This window comes from Schistocerca serialis, chromosome 7, assembly GCF_023864345.2.
Source record: "Schistocerca serialis cubense isolate TAMUIC-IGC-003099 chromosome 7, iqSchSeri2.2, whole genome shotgun sequence".
In the NCBI taxonomy this organism is placed as follows: domain Eukaryota; kingdom Metazoa; phylum Arthropoda; class Insecta; order Orthoptera; family Acrididae; genus Schistocerca; species Schistocerca serialis.
In genome coordinates this window covers 481,917,108-481,932,913 of record NC_064644.1, presented here as the reverse complement: position 1 = coordinate 481,932,913, position 15,806 = coordinate 481,917,108, and the positions used below count along the sequence as shown (strand labels likewise).

General features: G+C 40.6%; 1 protein-coding gene across 1 annotated transcript in view; it reads left to right on the top strand.

Moving 5' to 3' along the window:
- The window catches only part of LOC126412552 (G kinase-anchoring protein 1-like), a 56,445-nt gene extending 41,991 nt beyond the window's left edge, over window positions 1–14,454 (top strand). Inside the window, exons 5-6 of the mRNA XM_050082203.1 lie at window positions 10,743–10,894; window positions 12,686–14,454. Of these exons, the coding sequence (XP_049938160.1) occupies window positions 10,743–10,894; window positions 12,686–12,721 (188 nt within the window). The 3' untranslated portion in view covers window positions 12,722–14,454. The remainder of the gene's footprint in view (window positions 1–10,742; window positions 10,895–12,685) is intronic.
- Window positions 14,455–15,806: the final 1,352 nt, after the last annotated feature.

Sequence of the window (15,806 nt, the reverse complement as noted above, 5' to 3'; positions counted from 1 at the left end):
CTGACAGGACTCTTACACCTGCTGCCTTAACCACCCTTCTTCAGCAACTTCCTCCTCCCTTCCTCCTCCTTGGGGATTTTAATGCTCATCATCCTTTGTGGGGCAGTGCTCTTCCATCTCGACGAGGTCTTCTTATAGACCAATTCATTGCAGACCACGACCTGTGCCTTCTTAATGATGGCTCCCCTACTCATTTCAGTGCTGGTCATGGTACCTTTTCTGCCATTGATCTTTCTCTTTCTTCTCCCTCTCTCCTCCCTTCATTAAACTGGTCGCCACACGACGACCTTTGTGATAGTGACCATTTCCCGTTGATTATCACGCTCCCTTCCCGCTCCCCGATGTACAGGTTACCTCGTTGGTCTTTCCACCGCGCCGATTGGCCTCTATACACTGCACAGGTCGAGTTTTCTCCCTCTTTGTCGGGTTGTATTGATGACGTCCTACGTGACGTGTCTGACGCGATTGTTCGCGCTGCTAACCTTGCTGTCCCGCGCTCATCTGGACCATTTCGTCGCCGGCAAGTCCCGTGGTGGAGTACGGCCATTGCCATTGCCATCCGTGATCGCCGTCGAGCTTTGCAACACTTCAAGAGGCACCCATCCGTAGCCAGCCTTACTACCTTTAAACGCCTTCGCGCTAAAGCCCGTTATTTAATCAAACAGAGCAAGCAGATATGTTGGGAACGATTCGTTTCTTCCCTTGGTTCCACTGTCCCTCTGTCACGGGTATGGGCTACACTTCGCTCTCTCCAAGGTTGCCATCGGCAGTCCACCCTCCCAGGCCTTCACCTCCCAGATGGCATTTGTACGGACCCATTAGTTCTCGCGGAACATCTTGCCACCCATTTTGCAGTGGCATCAGCGTCAGCCTCCTATCCAGCTGCTTTCCTTCATCAAAAACAGCAGGCTGAATCTCTCACCTTATGTTTCACCACTTGTGAGCCAGACTCTTACAACGAACCTTTTACTGAATGGGAATTTCTTTCTGCTCTATCTTCTTCTCATGATACGGCCCCTGGCCCAGATTCCATTCATAACCAACTGCTTCAACATCTCAGTGCTCCACAACGGCAACATCTTCTTCGGGTGTTTAACCGTATGTGGCTCCAGGGTGACTTCCCTTCTCAGTGGAGGGATAGCATTGTGGTTCCTGTCCTTAAGCCTGGTAAGAACCCCCTATCTGTTGACAGCTATCGGCCAATTAGTTTGACCAATGTTGTTTGTAAGTTACTCGAACGGATGGTAGCCCGTCGGCTCACTTGGGTCCTCGAATCTCGGGATCTATTGTCCCCTTACCAGTGTGGCTTTCGAGAGGGACGATCTCCAATCGATCATTTACTTCGCTTGGAATCCGCAGTTCGGCAGGCTTTTTCCCAGCGCCGCCATTTGGTTGCAGTGTTTTTTGACCTTCGCAAGGCCTATGACACGGCCTGGCGCCATCACATCTTACTAACCCTTCATCAGTGGGGTCTTCGGGGCCCACTCCCGATTTTTATCCGCCAGTTCCTGATCCATCGGTCATTCAGAGTTCGAGTTGGTACTGCTTTTAGTTCTCCGCGGACCCAGGAGACGGGCATCCCACAGGGTTCTGTCTTGAGTGTCCTTCTTTTCCTCATTGCTATCGATGGACTTGTGGCCTCTGTCGGTCCCTTGGTCGCTCCTGCCCTGTATGTGGATGATTTCTGCATTTGGGTTAGTTCCTCCTCGATGGCATCTGCAGAACGGCGGCTCCAGGTGGCTATACGGCGTGCCTCTGCATGGACCCACTCACACGGGTTTCAATTCTCTCCTTTAAAATCGCGGGTGGTCCACTTCTATCGCCGTACTACGGTCCACCCTGATCCAGAGCTCTATCTCGACGCACAATGATTGCCTGTGGTCCCACAGTTTCATTTCCTGGGTCTTCTTTTCGACAACAAGCTCACTTGGCTGCCCCATATCAGACTCCTGAAGGTAGGATGTTTCCGTAAACTCAATGTCCTTCGCTTCCTTGCCCACTCCTCTTGGGGTGCGGACCGTTCCCTCCTCCTCCATCTTTATCGTGCTCTAGTTCTGTCCCGTTTGGACTATGGTTGTCAAGTTTATGGTTCAGCTGCTCCTTCCACACTGCACGTGCTGGATCCAGTCCACCATCGTGGTATCCGTTTGGCCACCGGTGCCTTCCCTACTAGCCCTGTTGATAGTCTCCTGGTTGAAGCTGGGATCCCCCCCCCCCTTTCTGTTCGGCGGTCCCAGCTTCTGGTGTCTTATGCCCTTACTATCCGTTCTTCTCCCACTCATCCTTCCTATTCTATCCTGTTCCCAGACCATGGCCGTCGCCCACCCGACTCTCGCCCTCGGGCGGGTTTACCGGTTGGGCTGCGCCTTGCGTCTCTTTACCGTAATTTTCAGCTTCCTTCTTTGTCCTGTCTTCCTCGCTCCCTCCCCTCCACCCCTCCTTGGTTAGTTCCTCGGCCTCGACTTCGGATGGATCTCCGCCGCGGACCGAAAGATTCCATCCCCCCGGTGGTGTTCCGTACCTTGTTCCGCCAAATTTTATGGGAGTTTCGGGATGCTGTTGTTTTTTACACTGATGGCTCTAAATCTGCTGATCATGTTGGGTATGCCTTCACGTCCTCTGTTGGAACGGAAAATCATCTGCTGCCACCTACATGTGGGGTGTTTACTGCGGAATTGATGGCAATTTCCCGGGCCCTTACCTTTATTAAACAATCCCAACACAGTCGCGTTCTGTTATGTACGGACTCGATGAGTGGCCTTCTTGCTATTGACCGGTGTTTTTCGCGCCATCCATTGGTCTCTGCCATCCATGACCATCTCGCTGATATTCACCGTGCTGCTTGTTCTATTGACTTCCTTTGGGTCCCTGGCCATGTGGGTATCCCGGGTAATGAGCTCGCTGATCGTTTGGCTGGGGGAGCAGTTACTTACCCCCCGTTTTCCGTAACCCCTCCTGCAGCGGATTTACGGCTTCACATCAAATCCCACTTCGCACAGTCATGGGCCAATTCTTCGAAGCTACTCCACTGTCTAATAAACTTCGTGCAATTAAGGTGACACCAGGCCCATGGCGTTCTTCCTTTCGCCTCTCCCAAAAGGACTCGACCACACTGTGTCGTCTCCGCATTGGCCATACCAGGCTGACCCATGGTTTTCTTTTGCGTGATGAGCCACCCCCGCTATGTGGTTGTGGAGCCTTCCAGTCAGTGGCCCACATTTTGGTTGAATGCCCCCTTCTTTTGGCTCTGCGTGTTAAGTACAGACTCCCCCACACTTTACCTTTGATGTTGGCTGACGATTCCCGGATGGTCTCTCTGGTTCTCGGTTTCCTCCGGGAGAGTGGTTTTTATTCTCAGTTTTAAAGTTTTTAATCTCTCTCTGGTGTTGGGGCAGGGCGGTGAGTGTTTGGGTGTCTCCCACTGTAGGCAGTGTTCAGAGATTCCCGATTCACCTCCCTGACCGGAATCCTCTTTTCTTCCCCTTTTACTCTGTTTTTACCCCTTCTTTTTAAGTTAGTCTTTCTATTCCCATACGTACTTTCTGCATTATAGCAGTTGTACCTTTTAAGTCACAGGTGGTCTTGCCTATGCTGCTTCAGCATAGTGTTGGGTTCGTTTCTCTTGCCAACTTCCCTCATTTGTTTTTACCAATGACAACGTGACTGCCCTTTTACGTTTTTCCCTTTTTCCGTTTTATTGTTCTGACTTTTCTGAGATGTCTAGTTAGCAGAATGGAGTATGTTTGAAACAAGGGACTGATGACCTCGCTGTTTGGTCCCTTACACTTCAAACCAACCAACCAACCACCACCCACCACCACCAGTCTCTGAATTTTGTAGTCATTTTCTCCAGAACCTTAGCAGACACCAGAGCAGTGCCTTTTTTGTACCTCGAATATGTGGAAGTTCTGCAGGGCTATTGGCACACACCCACCATTGTAAAGGAACTTTACCACCAGAGCGCATCCTGCGTGGAGACAGTCATGTTAGTCATCTCAGATGCAAACAGAGGAACATCCATGTGCCGTGTGTCTGTTAGTCTGCATATTCTAACCCTTACAGACTTTTGTTAAATGTTTTTTGTTATGTGGGGTTCCCTCTGCATCAGTAGTATGCTGTTCAAATTTGACATCATTCTGGTTCTCTTTCTACAGTGTTTTGAAATGGGAACACGCTGTACAGAGCTATTACAAATGATTGAATCGATTTCATAAATTCACTGTAGCTCCATTCATTGACATATGGTCGCGACACACTACAGATACGTAGAAAAACTCATAAAGTTTTGTTCGGCTGAAGCCGCACTTCAGGTTTCTGCCGCCAGAGCGCTCGAGAGTGCAGTGAGACAAAATGGCGACAGGAGCCGAGAAAGCGTATGTCGTGCTTGAAATGCACTCACATCAGTCAGTCATAACAGTGCAACGACACTTCAGGACCAAGTTCCACAAAGATCCGCCAACTGCGAACTCCATGCGGCGATGGCATGCGCAGTTTAAAGCTTCTGGATGCCTCTGTAAGGGGAAATCAACGGGTCGGCCTGCAGTGAGCGAAGAAACGGTTGAACGCGTGCGGGCAAGTTTCACGCGTAGCCGTGGAAGTCGACGAATAAAGCAAGCAGGGAGCTAAACGTACCACAGCCGACGGTTTGGAAAATCTTACGGAAAAGGCTAAAGCAGAAGCATTTCTTAAACAGGAGATTGGAAAACCGTTGGATCGGTCGTGGTGGAGATCATGATCAACAATTCATGTCATGGCCTCCACGCTCTCCCGACTTAACCCCATGCGATTTCTTTCTGTGTGGTTATGTGAAAGATTGTGTTTAAACCTCCTCTACCAAGAAACGTGCCAGAACTGCGAGCTCGGATCAACGATGCTTTTGAACTCATTGATGGGGACATGCTGCACCGAGTGTGGGAGGAACTTGGTTATCGGCTTGATGTCTGCCGAATCACTAAAGGGGCACATATCGAACATTTGTGAATGCCTAAAAAAAAACTTTTTGAGTTTTTGTATGTGTGTGCAAAGCATTGTGAAAATATCTCAAATAATAAAGTTATTGTAGAGCTGTGAAATCGCTTCAATCATTTGTAATAACCCTGTATATTGGTAATATGTATGTGTAATTTCTCTCGTTCTGGAAATAGGAACTAAAACTAAATTAAAACTATATGAAATGGAAAAGGCATATCATCCCATACATTATTTACGTTAATTGGTATATAACATAGTTTAGTACAGTTTTAAAGTGATAAACTGATGTGTCCTTAATTAATACTCAATAATTTCTTTTTAACAAGTTTTATGAACCAGCTTGCAAATCATGCAGTTGAGATACAGTTTGCAATGTGAATTGCAGTAAAATAAAATTTATTTCAATATGTTCCCTGTGGAATACCAGCATGAAATCTGGCATATACATTAACAGAGTACGCAGTGGTTAGCACACTGGACTCGCATTCGGGAGGACGACGGTTCAATCCCGTCTCCAGCCATCCTGATTTAGGTTTTCCGTGATTTCCCTAAATCGTTTCAGGCAAATGCCGAGATGGTTTCTTTGAAAGGGCATGGCCGATTTCCTTCCCAATCCTACCCTAACCCGAGCATGCTCTCCGTCTCTAATGACCTCGTTGTCGACGGGACGTTAAACACTAACCACCACCACCACCACCACCACCATTAACAGAGTACAATTAACATAGATAAGCAAATCCAAATATGAAATTTTAACATTTAATACATTTTAATTTGGGGAAATTTAGCATTTTAACAAATTTGGTCAAGTAACAAATGTTTTAAAGCCTATAATAAACTAAATAAAACGGCATACAATATCAGGTCCGTATGGCACATAGTTTTTGAGACATGACCATTTTAAGTTTTCAAAACATGGCAAAAATTGCACAATTCTGGAAACTTTAAAAATTAATAATTTGAAAACGAAACGTCCCAAAAAAAATCTTTTTTTATATCTTATATTATTCTGATAGGTTGAATAAAATTACAAAATTCTAAATCATCTAGGTTCAAATTTATTTCTTTATTTATCTATTTAATTGGCTGATTTCACATGGAATGATCCGCACCCTCTACCATGCAACAATGGTACAAAGGACACACTGCCATGTAACATCAGCAGGAAGTACTTTTTCGTTCAACATTGCTAGGAAATACACTCTGCAATGCAGCATAGGTAGGAAGTATTCTTTGCCACTCAACATTGGTAGGATGCTCTCACTGCTAGAGATTGTCGGTAGGATGCACACTCTGGCAGAGACGGTCGGTAGGATGCACACTCTGCGATCCAACAGCAGTACAAAGCATCCTCTGCCACGTAACATTGGTAAGAAACACACTCTGCCATGTAACTTCAGTAGGATGCACCCTTTGCCACACAACATCGGTAGGATGCACCCTCTGCCCCACATCATTGGTATGATGCAACATTGAAAGTAGTAAGTAGCACCCTCTGCCCCATAACAATGGTAGGATGCACCCTTCTCCATGAAACGTGGCACTGTTCCTTTCTTCTTCACATACTCTTAACAGAACTGTTATGCTCAACTTTGTATCCACAGTGCTACATCAGCTTAATTAGTTATGTGTTAATCGCATCTGGAACAACTTAATCCTTAGCAATATATTAAGTAGTTTTAAATGATGAAAAGAAGAATTAGCTTATTTAGTAGATAATTAAATGAATCTGTATAATGCTTATTTTAAGTTTAATGTAGCCCTTAGATGTCTTCATGTACTGTGGGTGCTGGATTGCCCTCCGGGGGTATGGGTATCCCAGTTGTGTACCACAGCTCTAGTTCAACTGCGGACTAGTTTCACTAAAAAAAAATGAATGGATAGCTCAGTCAACTAAATCACTAAAGAGTTTTTGCAGATGAGAGAACAAATGCGTGGTTCTACTGAAGAAAAAATTAAACTGGTTTTGTTTGAAAAGAAAGATTGAGTAATTCAGTCAGTATGCAGGACTTCAGTGGACTGACTGTTGTCATTCAGGTGCTCCTATAAACTTCTTTCATCTGAAAAGAATGAATGAATAATAATCCAACCAATATATAAAACTAAAATACAACTGCCTGAATTAGTTGTTTTGATTGAGTTGCTCCCATAGACTGGTTGCACACAAAAAATGAATTAATAATTGAACTTACATTAAAACTACAACAGAATGTGTCGTCGTACTGATTGCCGTGCATTTACCGTGGTTTGCAGAGCATAGATGTAGATGAAGAAGCTGTAGACAGTGTATTTAAAACTATTTAGAGGATTTTTTCCCCCTTAATTTTAAGAAAGGATCTTGATTATAGATGTTAAAGAAACAGTAAATGCTGTATAGATTGAGATGAATGAGAAATAGCAAGATAGACATTGTGAAAGGTGTGAACAGTTCTTCAGCAGGATGGCTACTTGTCTGGAAAATCAGGAATTCTCAGTGAATGGAAAAATTCGGAAACTTTTAGAGATTCTTGGAGGAAAAGAATGGGTTGTTACTGAAAGGAAAAGTACTGAACAGTTTTGTTACAAATCACTGTGAACTTCTGCTTTGAAAATGATCAGTTGTGGATTCACATATGGAAGGAATCGTTGTTGTGTTTGTTGTTGATCCCTGCTACCCCTGATGCCTTCACCAATCCAGGGAAACACTGTTACTGTCTTTGGGTCCTTGGAGTCCAGGTCTGTCTCTCTATGGTATGATTGTAGGTGCAAAAGAAGATAACATGTGCTTGAGAATTTGTCATGTAGATGTCAATTCATCATTCACATAAAAGCAGTTTAAAAGATATACAAATTTAAATACCATTTTTGAGTGTTGTGGGTGTTTTGTAGAGCAGCTTCAAATATTCATTTTCTGGTTCTTTTTTAACAATTCCAGTTTATAGTAGAACTGTACTGACTTTATCACAGTGTCATGAATCAAGTTAACGATGACCATTGGTTGAAGAGTGTCTGATTTGAAACATGATCTATTGTTCCTATCAAAGTTTATTGATATTGACAACAGTTCAAAGAGTGTTCTTGCAAGAATTTCTCATGTACGTGAGGATATCACACAGTAATATTGCGTGGTATGGAAAGGTGACAGACAGCGGCAACAAAGGAATTTCCGGGTGCAGCAAGAGCTTTTAACTTAATAGAATTGAAGGTTCTTGTCACATTAAAACTGTGTACTGGACTGGGAACTGAACCTGAGTCCTTAGGAAACAATTCTCGAGGCTGTAACTAAGCCATGTCTGCATTTTCCTTCCTTCCAAGAGTGCTAGTCCTGCAAGGTTGCAGGAAAACTTCTGTGAACTTTGAAAGGTAGCAGAGGTACTGGCAAAACTAAAGCTGTGGGGGCAGGTTGAGAGTCATGCATGGATAGTTCAGTTGGTAGAGCACTTGACTGTGAAACACATAAGTCCCACATTTGACTCCTGGTTCAGCACACCATTTTAATCTGCCAGGGATTTTCAGATCAGTACACACACTGCTACAAAGTTAAATTTGTTGTGGAAACTTGCAGAATCAATACATATTGTGCATGCGTGTGTGTGTGCGCACACGCGCGTGTTTTCCATATCTCATCCTAAACCACTGAAACAATTTCAACAAAACTTGGTACAAATATACCATATCATCAGGTGACAATCACAGAGGCAATAAGAACCACCTACCTGTCAAAGTTGTGGGTGTGGGGGTCAAAAAGAAATGTAGCCTGCAATGTTTGAATTCCCAGATTTCATTCATCCATTTTTTGAGAATGAGAGCATTTAGTGACTTGAAACAAACTTTACACATAATTTCAAACTTCGACAATTTTTTTTTCTCTTTCTTTCATAATGATAAAAGGAGAAATATTTGTCACATACTACTTTCCCATTGTTCATGCAGTAAAAGTACCACATCAGGCATGACATTATGATGTACTACTTCTTTGCCACTAATTGCATTCATGACACATTTCACAGACAGTATGCACATTTATAATTGAATATAAATGCAAAATTATCTCATAGTAGGACCTACAGTTCAGGAGATATAAATTGAGAGAGTCATGAAAAACTGTCACACTCCGCATGATGTTTAAATTTATTAATTCGTTGCTACTAACTGCATTTGCAAAACATGTTGCAGACAGTATCCATGTATGCCGCTGAATGTACCTACAAAATTGTATCATTGTATGACTCATAGTTCAGGAGATATGATGTCATAAACATTAAGCACAAGGCCAGACATTGCACGGTATTGGCATGATGCACAACTATAGATAAATATCTGGGCAATGCCAGATTTCTCCACTAGTTGTTGATAAAATTGAATACACTACTGTTTTGTTTTCATTGTTTTGGCATCTAGTTTGTGATTTAGTCACAAACTTCTCCATCAGTATATTCAGGTAATTTATGTCATAGGATTTTCTGATCATTTCTGTAATATGATTAGTTTTGTCATACTCAAGAAGTCGTACAACATAATTAAGAGTAGGTACTAAATTATTTTGACAAACGTATGTGATGTGCTTTCATTTGCCACTGTTGCTGCATGTTTCAAAGTGACTACTCCATTGCATTGGCTCTAGAATAAGTTTAATTATGAAAACTGTCTTTACTCTGGAAAAAAAATGAGGGTGCTATCGAGGTATTGCTCTTTTCTCCTGTGGAATGAGCAGAGTTGTACATTGGTAAATTTATTGTCAGTGGCTTTACTTTGTTTCATTTGATATTGTAACAAGAAGCAGATTCATGTGTTCTGACTGCTTAGTTAATGCTATGGATCTGAACCATAAAATAATAGGGACTGTATACCCAGTAACCATTTTCTCTTTGCAAAACGTGTATTATAAAACATTTTAAATTTATCTGCAGTAACTGTGTTACAAAGTATTGCAATTGGACACTTGAACAACCTAAAATTCTCTCTTTTGTGTATATGTTGTTTTCAGTTCCATCTGTGCTTGGAATAATCTCAGTATGTCATGTGGCACCTCAAAAAATGTGATAACAATTAATCTAAAAGTTGCTCTATACACAACAAAAATTGCTTTGGGGGAATGTGAAATTTCTACCTGGAAAACTTTTAGTCAAAGTCACTAACTTGTTCATGTGTAATCAGTAGTGAAATTTTTGTTGGTGCTACATATTGCTGTGGGCTGTAATGTAGCAGACACTGAAATCATCATATTCAAATTTCAAATTTTTATGCATAAATTAATTTAATGACAATGTGTGAACAACGATTTGTTTGCACATGAGCCGTGAAAGAAAACTAAAGTGTCCACATAGTGCAATGTAGGCTATGAAGGAAAATTCTTGTAAATTGTTCTTCATATAATTCATTTGTAAGTGCTGTGATCTTTAGTATTGATGCAGTATTTTTGACCATAGTTACTATATGTAAGGATCATTTACTTTTTCTGTTATGTGTATGCCTGAGCAATGACCTTCACACCATGCCATTAACTTTAAGTGAATAATTTCAAATAGTTAAGTGACATTGAGAGAACAGTTTAAAAATCAAACACTGTTTTGCACATATGTTGACAAAAATTCCTCTATAACTACAATTAATTTTCTGTCGTGCTAATTCTGTATGAAAATGAAAGAGGCATTTTTTTAATACTTCCCTGTGACGTAGCAGCATAAATGTAATGTTTTGTGACCATAGGTTTTTGCATTTTTTCGTTTTTTGTGGTGTATAGTAGTTGTGATTTTGGAGTGCAGTTTAATTAATGTGAATCATTATTACAGTGAAAGATAAGGCAGAAGTTCTCCTAGAAGTTGACCGCCTCCAACAAATGAGGGATGAACTGTCATCAGAAGTATCCAGTCTTCACACTTTGTTAGAGCAAGAACGTTCAAAAGTACGGGCCCTAACTTCTGATACGAAAAACAAATCCCAGGTGTGTGTCAGTAGGCTTTCAGTTACAAATGTTCAATTATTTGTACTTCTGGCTGTTTAATTATAAAGAAATTGTTTGAAAAATCATTGTAGAAATGTAAAATCATAAGTATCAAATCACTAAAGAGACTATGTTGATAGTAACTGACTGCCATTCATTTTGTCTAACACGTGGTCAATGTTTGTTTTGCAGCTGCTCAATTTTCTGGAATGCTGTTATTTTAAAAGAGTTTGAAAAATTTTCTTCTTTTACTATTAGTTTGACGCATTTGAATTGTTTCTAGTCACTAGTAGTATTTTAACTAACTGTTTCCTTTTCATCACTACATGTCTACTACACTACCTACATACTACACAATATTGGTTTGCTCCAAAAATTTCTCTCCTCTTTTACCCCTTCCAGTTCAAGTAAAATGCTCGTTGTTGCCACAGCAGATATTCCAATAATGCCACCTCCTCTTGGTAATATTATTCATCAACATATTCTCTCCTATCCCTTCGAACAACATTTTGTGCATCAGTTTTTTGCCTAATGTGTAACAACTATAAAATACACAGTTTCTTCTCCTAAATTCCTGTTGCCCATATTTTTGTGCACACTTTGCAGTCCACAATTTAGTCTCTAAATCTTTTTGTAACTGTGATATCCACTTCACTTAATTTTTGAAAGTAGAAATGTACATTGGCCAGAAACAAATTTCTGACTGGCATAGAGAGGAGATCGATGACATTCTGTGTTTACATATATGTTAAATAACTCAAGTGTCAACTTGATCTGAGGAACTGGTTTTAGAAAAACATTTCTAATCAAATGGGAAGTTTGTGGCTGCCTTAGAAAGGTTTTCAAAGATGTTCCAGAATTGCAATTAAAGTATGTTACCTACCCTGTGGAATAATGTTGGATGTGGTGCACTGAAGTAATAGGGTACTGTTTCAACAGAAAGATGCAATTTTTACTTGATAATTATGCTCCTTGCGTTTTGTTGGAAAACTCCAGAAGCCTCTCTTCTCGTACGTATTTCACCATTCCTCTATCTCCCATAATTCTACCTTTCTCCTCTCCCCTCCCCCTCTCCCCTCAATTATAGTCTAACCGTCTGACTATCAGATTTCTTAATTTTTCACGTATTCTATCAATTGTTCAACATTAAATTTTGGTGTGGTTCTGTAAACCTGCACGATGATGGTTGTTATTGGGTTTGTTTCAGTCCTCATAAGTATAATTTGGACAGGGTTTTGTTTGTAATAGCTCTCTGTCAGTTGCCATAGTGACAAACAGCAAGATATTTTCCAGTGCTTTTGTTGTTGTACATCTATTTCCCTTCCACCAGAAACATTTTGTTGTGTGTTAAATACAATGACCCATAAGAATATTAGAACTCAGCTTGTGAAATTTTGTTGTTATTCACACCACAGATATCCAATGCTTCTTATGGGTCATTGCATGCGAGTGCGCGCCCACACCCACCCACCTACCCACCCACACACACACACACACACACACACACACACACACACACACACACACACACCCCTCTCTCTCTCTCTCTCTCTCTCTCTCTCTCTCCCCCCCCCCCTCCCTCCCCTCCCCTCTCTTCAGCTCCAACATCCACCTCCCTGAATCCCACCTCGCCCCCCCATCCCCAATATGAAATGTGAAGACAAACAATATACATGGCCATTGCTGCTCCCTTTGCACAAAGCTTTCTTAAATTATTGATTTGTGTTAGTATACTGTTATTTATTTTAAGTGGGGAACTTTTGACCATTTTTTTTTAATTTTTTGTTGTAGAACAAGAAACGGAGTGCAAGTGAAACAGCACAATGATGGCAGAAGAAGAAACTGGGAAACATGTACCAGAACTAGTTTCCTGCAGATTTGTTGTGGAACTGTTTTTGCTGTCTCCAGATAAACTAAGCAAGAAATCAAATTGCTCGCTGCATGCCATTTATGGTGGAGTCTTCAGGTCTGCAGCAAAGCAGAACACTTTTGAACAACTTTTATATGTCATTTTGTGTCTTGTGACTGGATCAGTATCTTTGATAATTGTGTTTGTTTGGTTTGGTATCAACTTTAAGGGTTTCATCTGGGTTAAAATGTGATGATAACTTTAAATGTATGCTTTTTAGTAGATTTGAGAGAAAATTTTCATTGGTATTTATGTTATTCTTTCTTTATACGCTGCCAGATACAAGAGGAACACAGTTTAGCAACAGAAGGCATTGGCTACTGTCCTAACATAATATTCATGCTTGGGCTCATTTGGCATTCTGGATACCACATATTCTTACTATTAATAATAGCATGTATCATTATAATGAGGTCTGCCTTTTTTTGGAGATTTTGAAAACACCACCCATTTAAATTTGCACAATTTTGTTGCATTTTTTCTGAAAATATTAATTGATAGCTACAAGTTACACCTCAGTGGTTTTTATTTTGATCTGGTGTTTAAGAACACCACAGTATAGAGAATACCCCTATGAAAACTTTCCTTTTTAAGGTTTGGCGCAAAGTGTTGTTGATAAAGTTGGAAACACTAGTTTTAAAAAATTTCTAATCATGACTCATTTTTTCTCAAAACTTCTGTTAAAGAGCTGCACAAATGTTTAAAGCTGATGAAAACTGATTTGAACAACAGGTGTAAAGGAAAGCAGTTGTCATTATGGTTATGGGTATAAACACAATTGAACAAGATGCTGAATGCTGCCAGATTTGGATTTTACATGTTCTGTTTAGCCAGCCAGTTGGTCATTGCCATCAATATTTGAACAGCCATCTTTAAACTAAAAGTGTGAGACACATGCTGTGCCAGTGTAAGATATTACGTATTTGTATGAAAGTTAAGTTTCTAAATAATAGAATTCTTCCCTAATGATACCCTTTCTTACTATTTTTCCTGTTCAGCAGTATTTGTTTAATGCATTTTTTAATTTGAAAACTTTTGTTGTAAGTAGAAAACAATTTTGGTGCCAAATATGTTAGGTCATGTGTTGTAATATATTGGTTAAATTGTTTTTTCTTTCTGTTGTATGATGTATACACCAACACTATATAACAGGCATAGGAACATCTTTGTGCTAGTTCTAAGGTTGTAATGTGTTCCAATTACAGAAATATGCCATTGAGAACATTAAAGTTCCTTCAGAAACATATCATTGTTTCTGTTCATGAAGAGTTTAAACTCTTCAAGATATGCAGTTTTAATGCCATTATTCTGTATTGTTAATATGGCAGAGAGGTTGATTGTAAATATTGCAGTGTTTTCTGTTATTATGTTGAAATGGCATGTTTGAGTCTGTTGATTCTGTTTATGTTCATTGTTAGCTGCCCTTCTGAGGGAAAATTTTCTTTTCTTTCATCTCATGTAAATCAATAAAGTGATATTGTTGTGTTCTGTAAGAAATTATTGCTTTGTGTGATTTGTTTAGTTAAGTTCACCAGTCATTTAACTATGCCTCTTTCTTTCCCAGTGATTCTCTGGCAATAAGTTTATTGTTCTCAGTTATGATTAAGGTTTTCTTATTTTGGTTATATTCAATAAAGAACTGTGAAATATATTTCTTGATCTTTTTCCTTTGCTCACGTTTTCTTTTGAAACCTTCAGCTCCAAGAATAAATATTTAGCAGTGCATTCAGATAGTCATATATTAATTTGTCTGCCCTTAATATAATTGTAATTGTTTTTATTTTTTATCTTAGTGTACAATTTGTGCATAGTACCAGTGTATTATTGGCCATCGGCATTTCTTATGATACCCATATGATGCACAAGTTTTTAATGAACTTCTCCATAATGTGTACTTAAGTTGTTCATGTGTGATGCAAGCAGTGTCTTTTTTTTGCTATTGTACGAGGGTCACTCTAAAAGAAATGCACACAATTTTTTTTTTTAATCCATCTTTTATTCTACATGTTTGGAAGTTTTACAATGTGGAGATACATCCTTTAGGAACAATATTTTCATTTCTCCACATAATTTTCACCCCTCTCGACTGCCTTACGCCATTTTGGAACCAGTGCCTGTATATTCGCATGGTAAAATTCTGGACCAACCTGTTGGAGCCACTGTTTGGCAGCGGTCACAAGGGAGTCATCATCTTCAAACCATGTTCCACGAAGAGAGTCTTTCAGTTTCCCAAAGAGATGATAATCACATGGAGCCAGGTCAGGACTGTAAGGCGGGTGTTTCAGTGTTGTCCATCCAAGTTTTGTGATCCACCTCCATGGTTTTTTGACTTACATGTGGCCATGCATTGTCGTGCAACAGCAAAACATCCTGCTTTTGCCGAGTGGTAGAACACAACTCAGTTGAGCTTGAAGTTTCTTCAATGTCGTCATATATGCATCAGAATTTATGGTGGTTCCAATTGGCATGATGTCCACAAGCAGGAGTCCTATAACTTTTCCAGTAGAAGTTGTGGTTTTGAATTTTTTTCTTGGGTGGATTTTCATGATGCCACTCCATTGATTGCCTCTTCGTCTCTGGTGAAAAATGATGGAGCCATGTTTCATCACCTGTCACAATTATTCCAAGAAATTCATCTCCACTATTCTCATACTGTTCCAAAAGTTCGCTGCATACCGTTTTTCTTGTTTCTTTGTGAGCCACTGTCAACATCCTGGGAACCCACCTGGCACAAACCTTTTTTAACACCAACACTTTCAGTATTCTGCAGACACTTCCTTCCCCTATCCCAACGTAGCGTGACAATTCGTTCACTGTGATGCATCTGTCAGCAGTCACCAATTCGTTAACTCTCTGCACATTGTCTGGAGTGTGTGCAGTATGAGACCTGCCGCTGTGAGGATAATCCTCAATCTTGCCGTGCCCGCTTTCATCACGTAACCTGCTTGCCCACCGACTAACTGTACTGCGATCAACAGCAGCATCTCCATACACCTTTTTTTC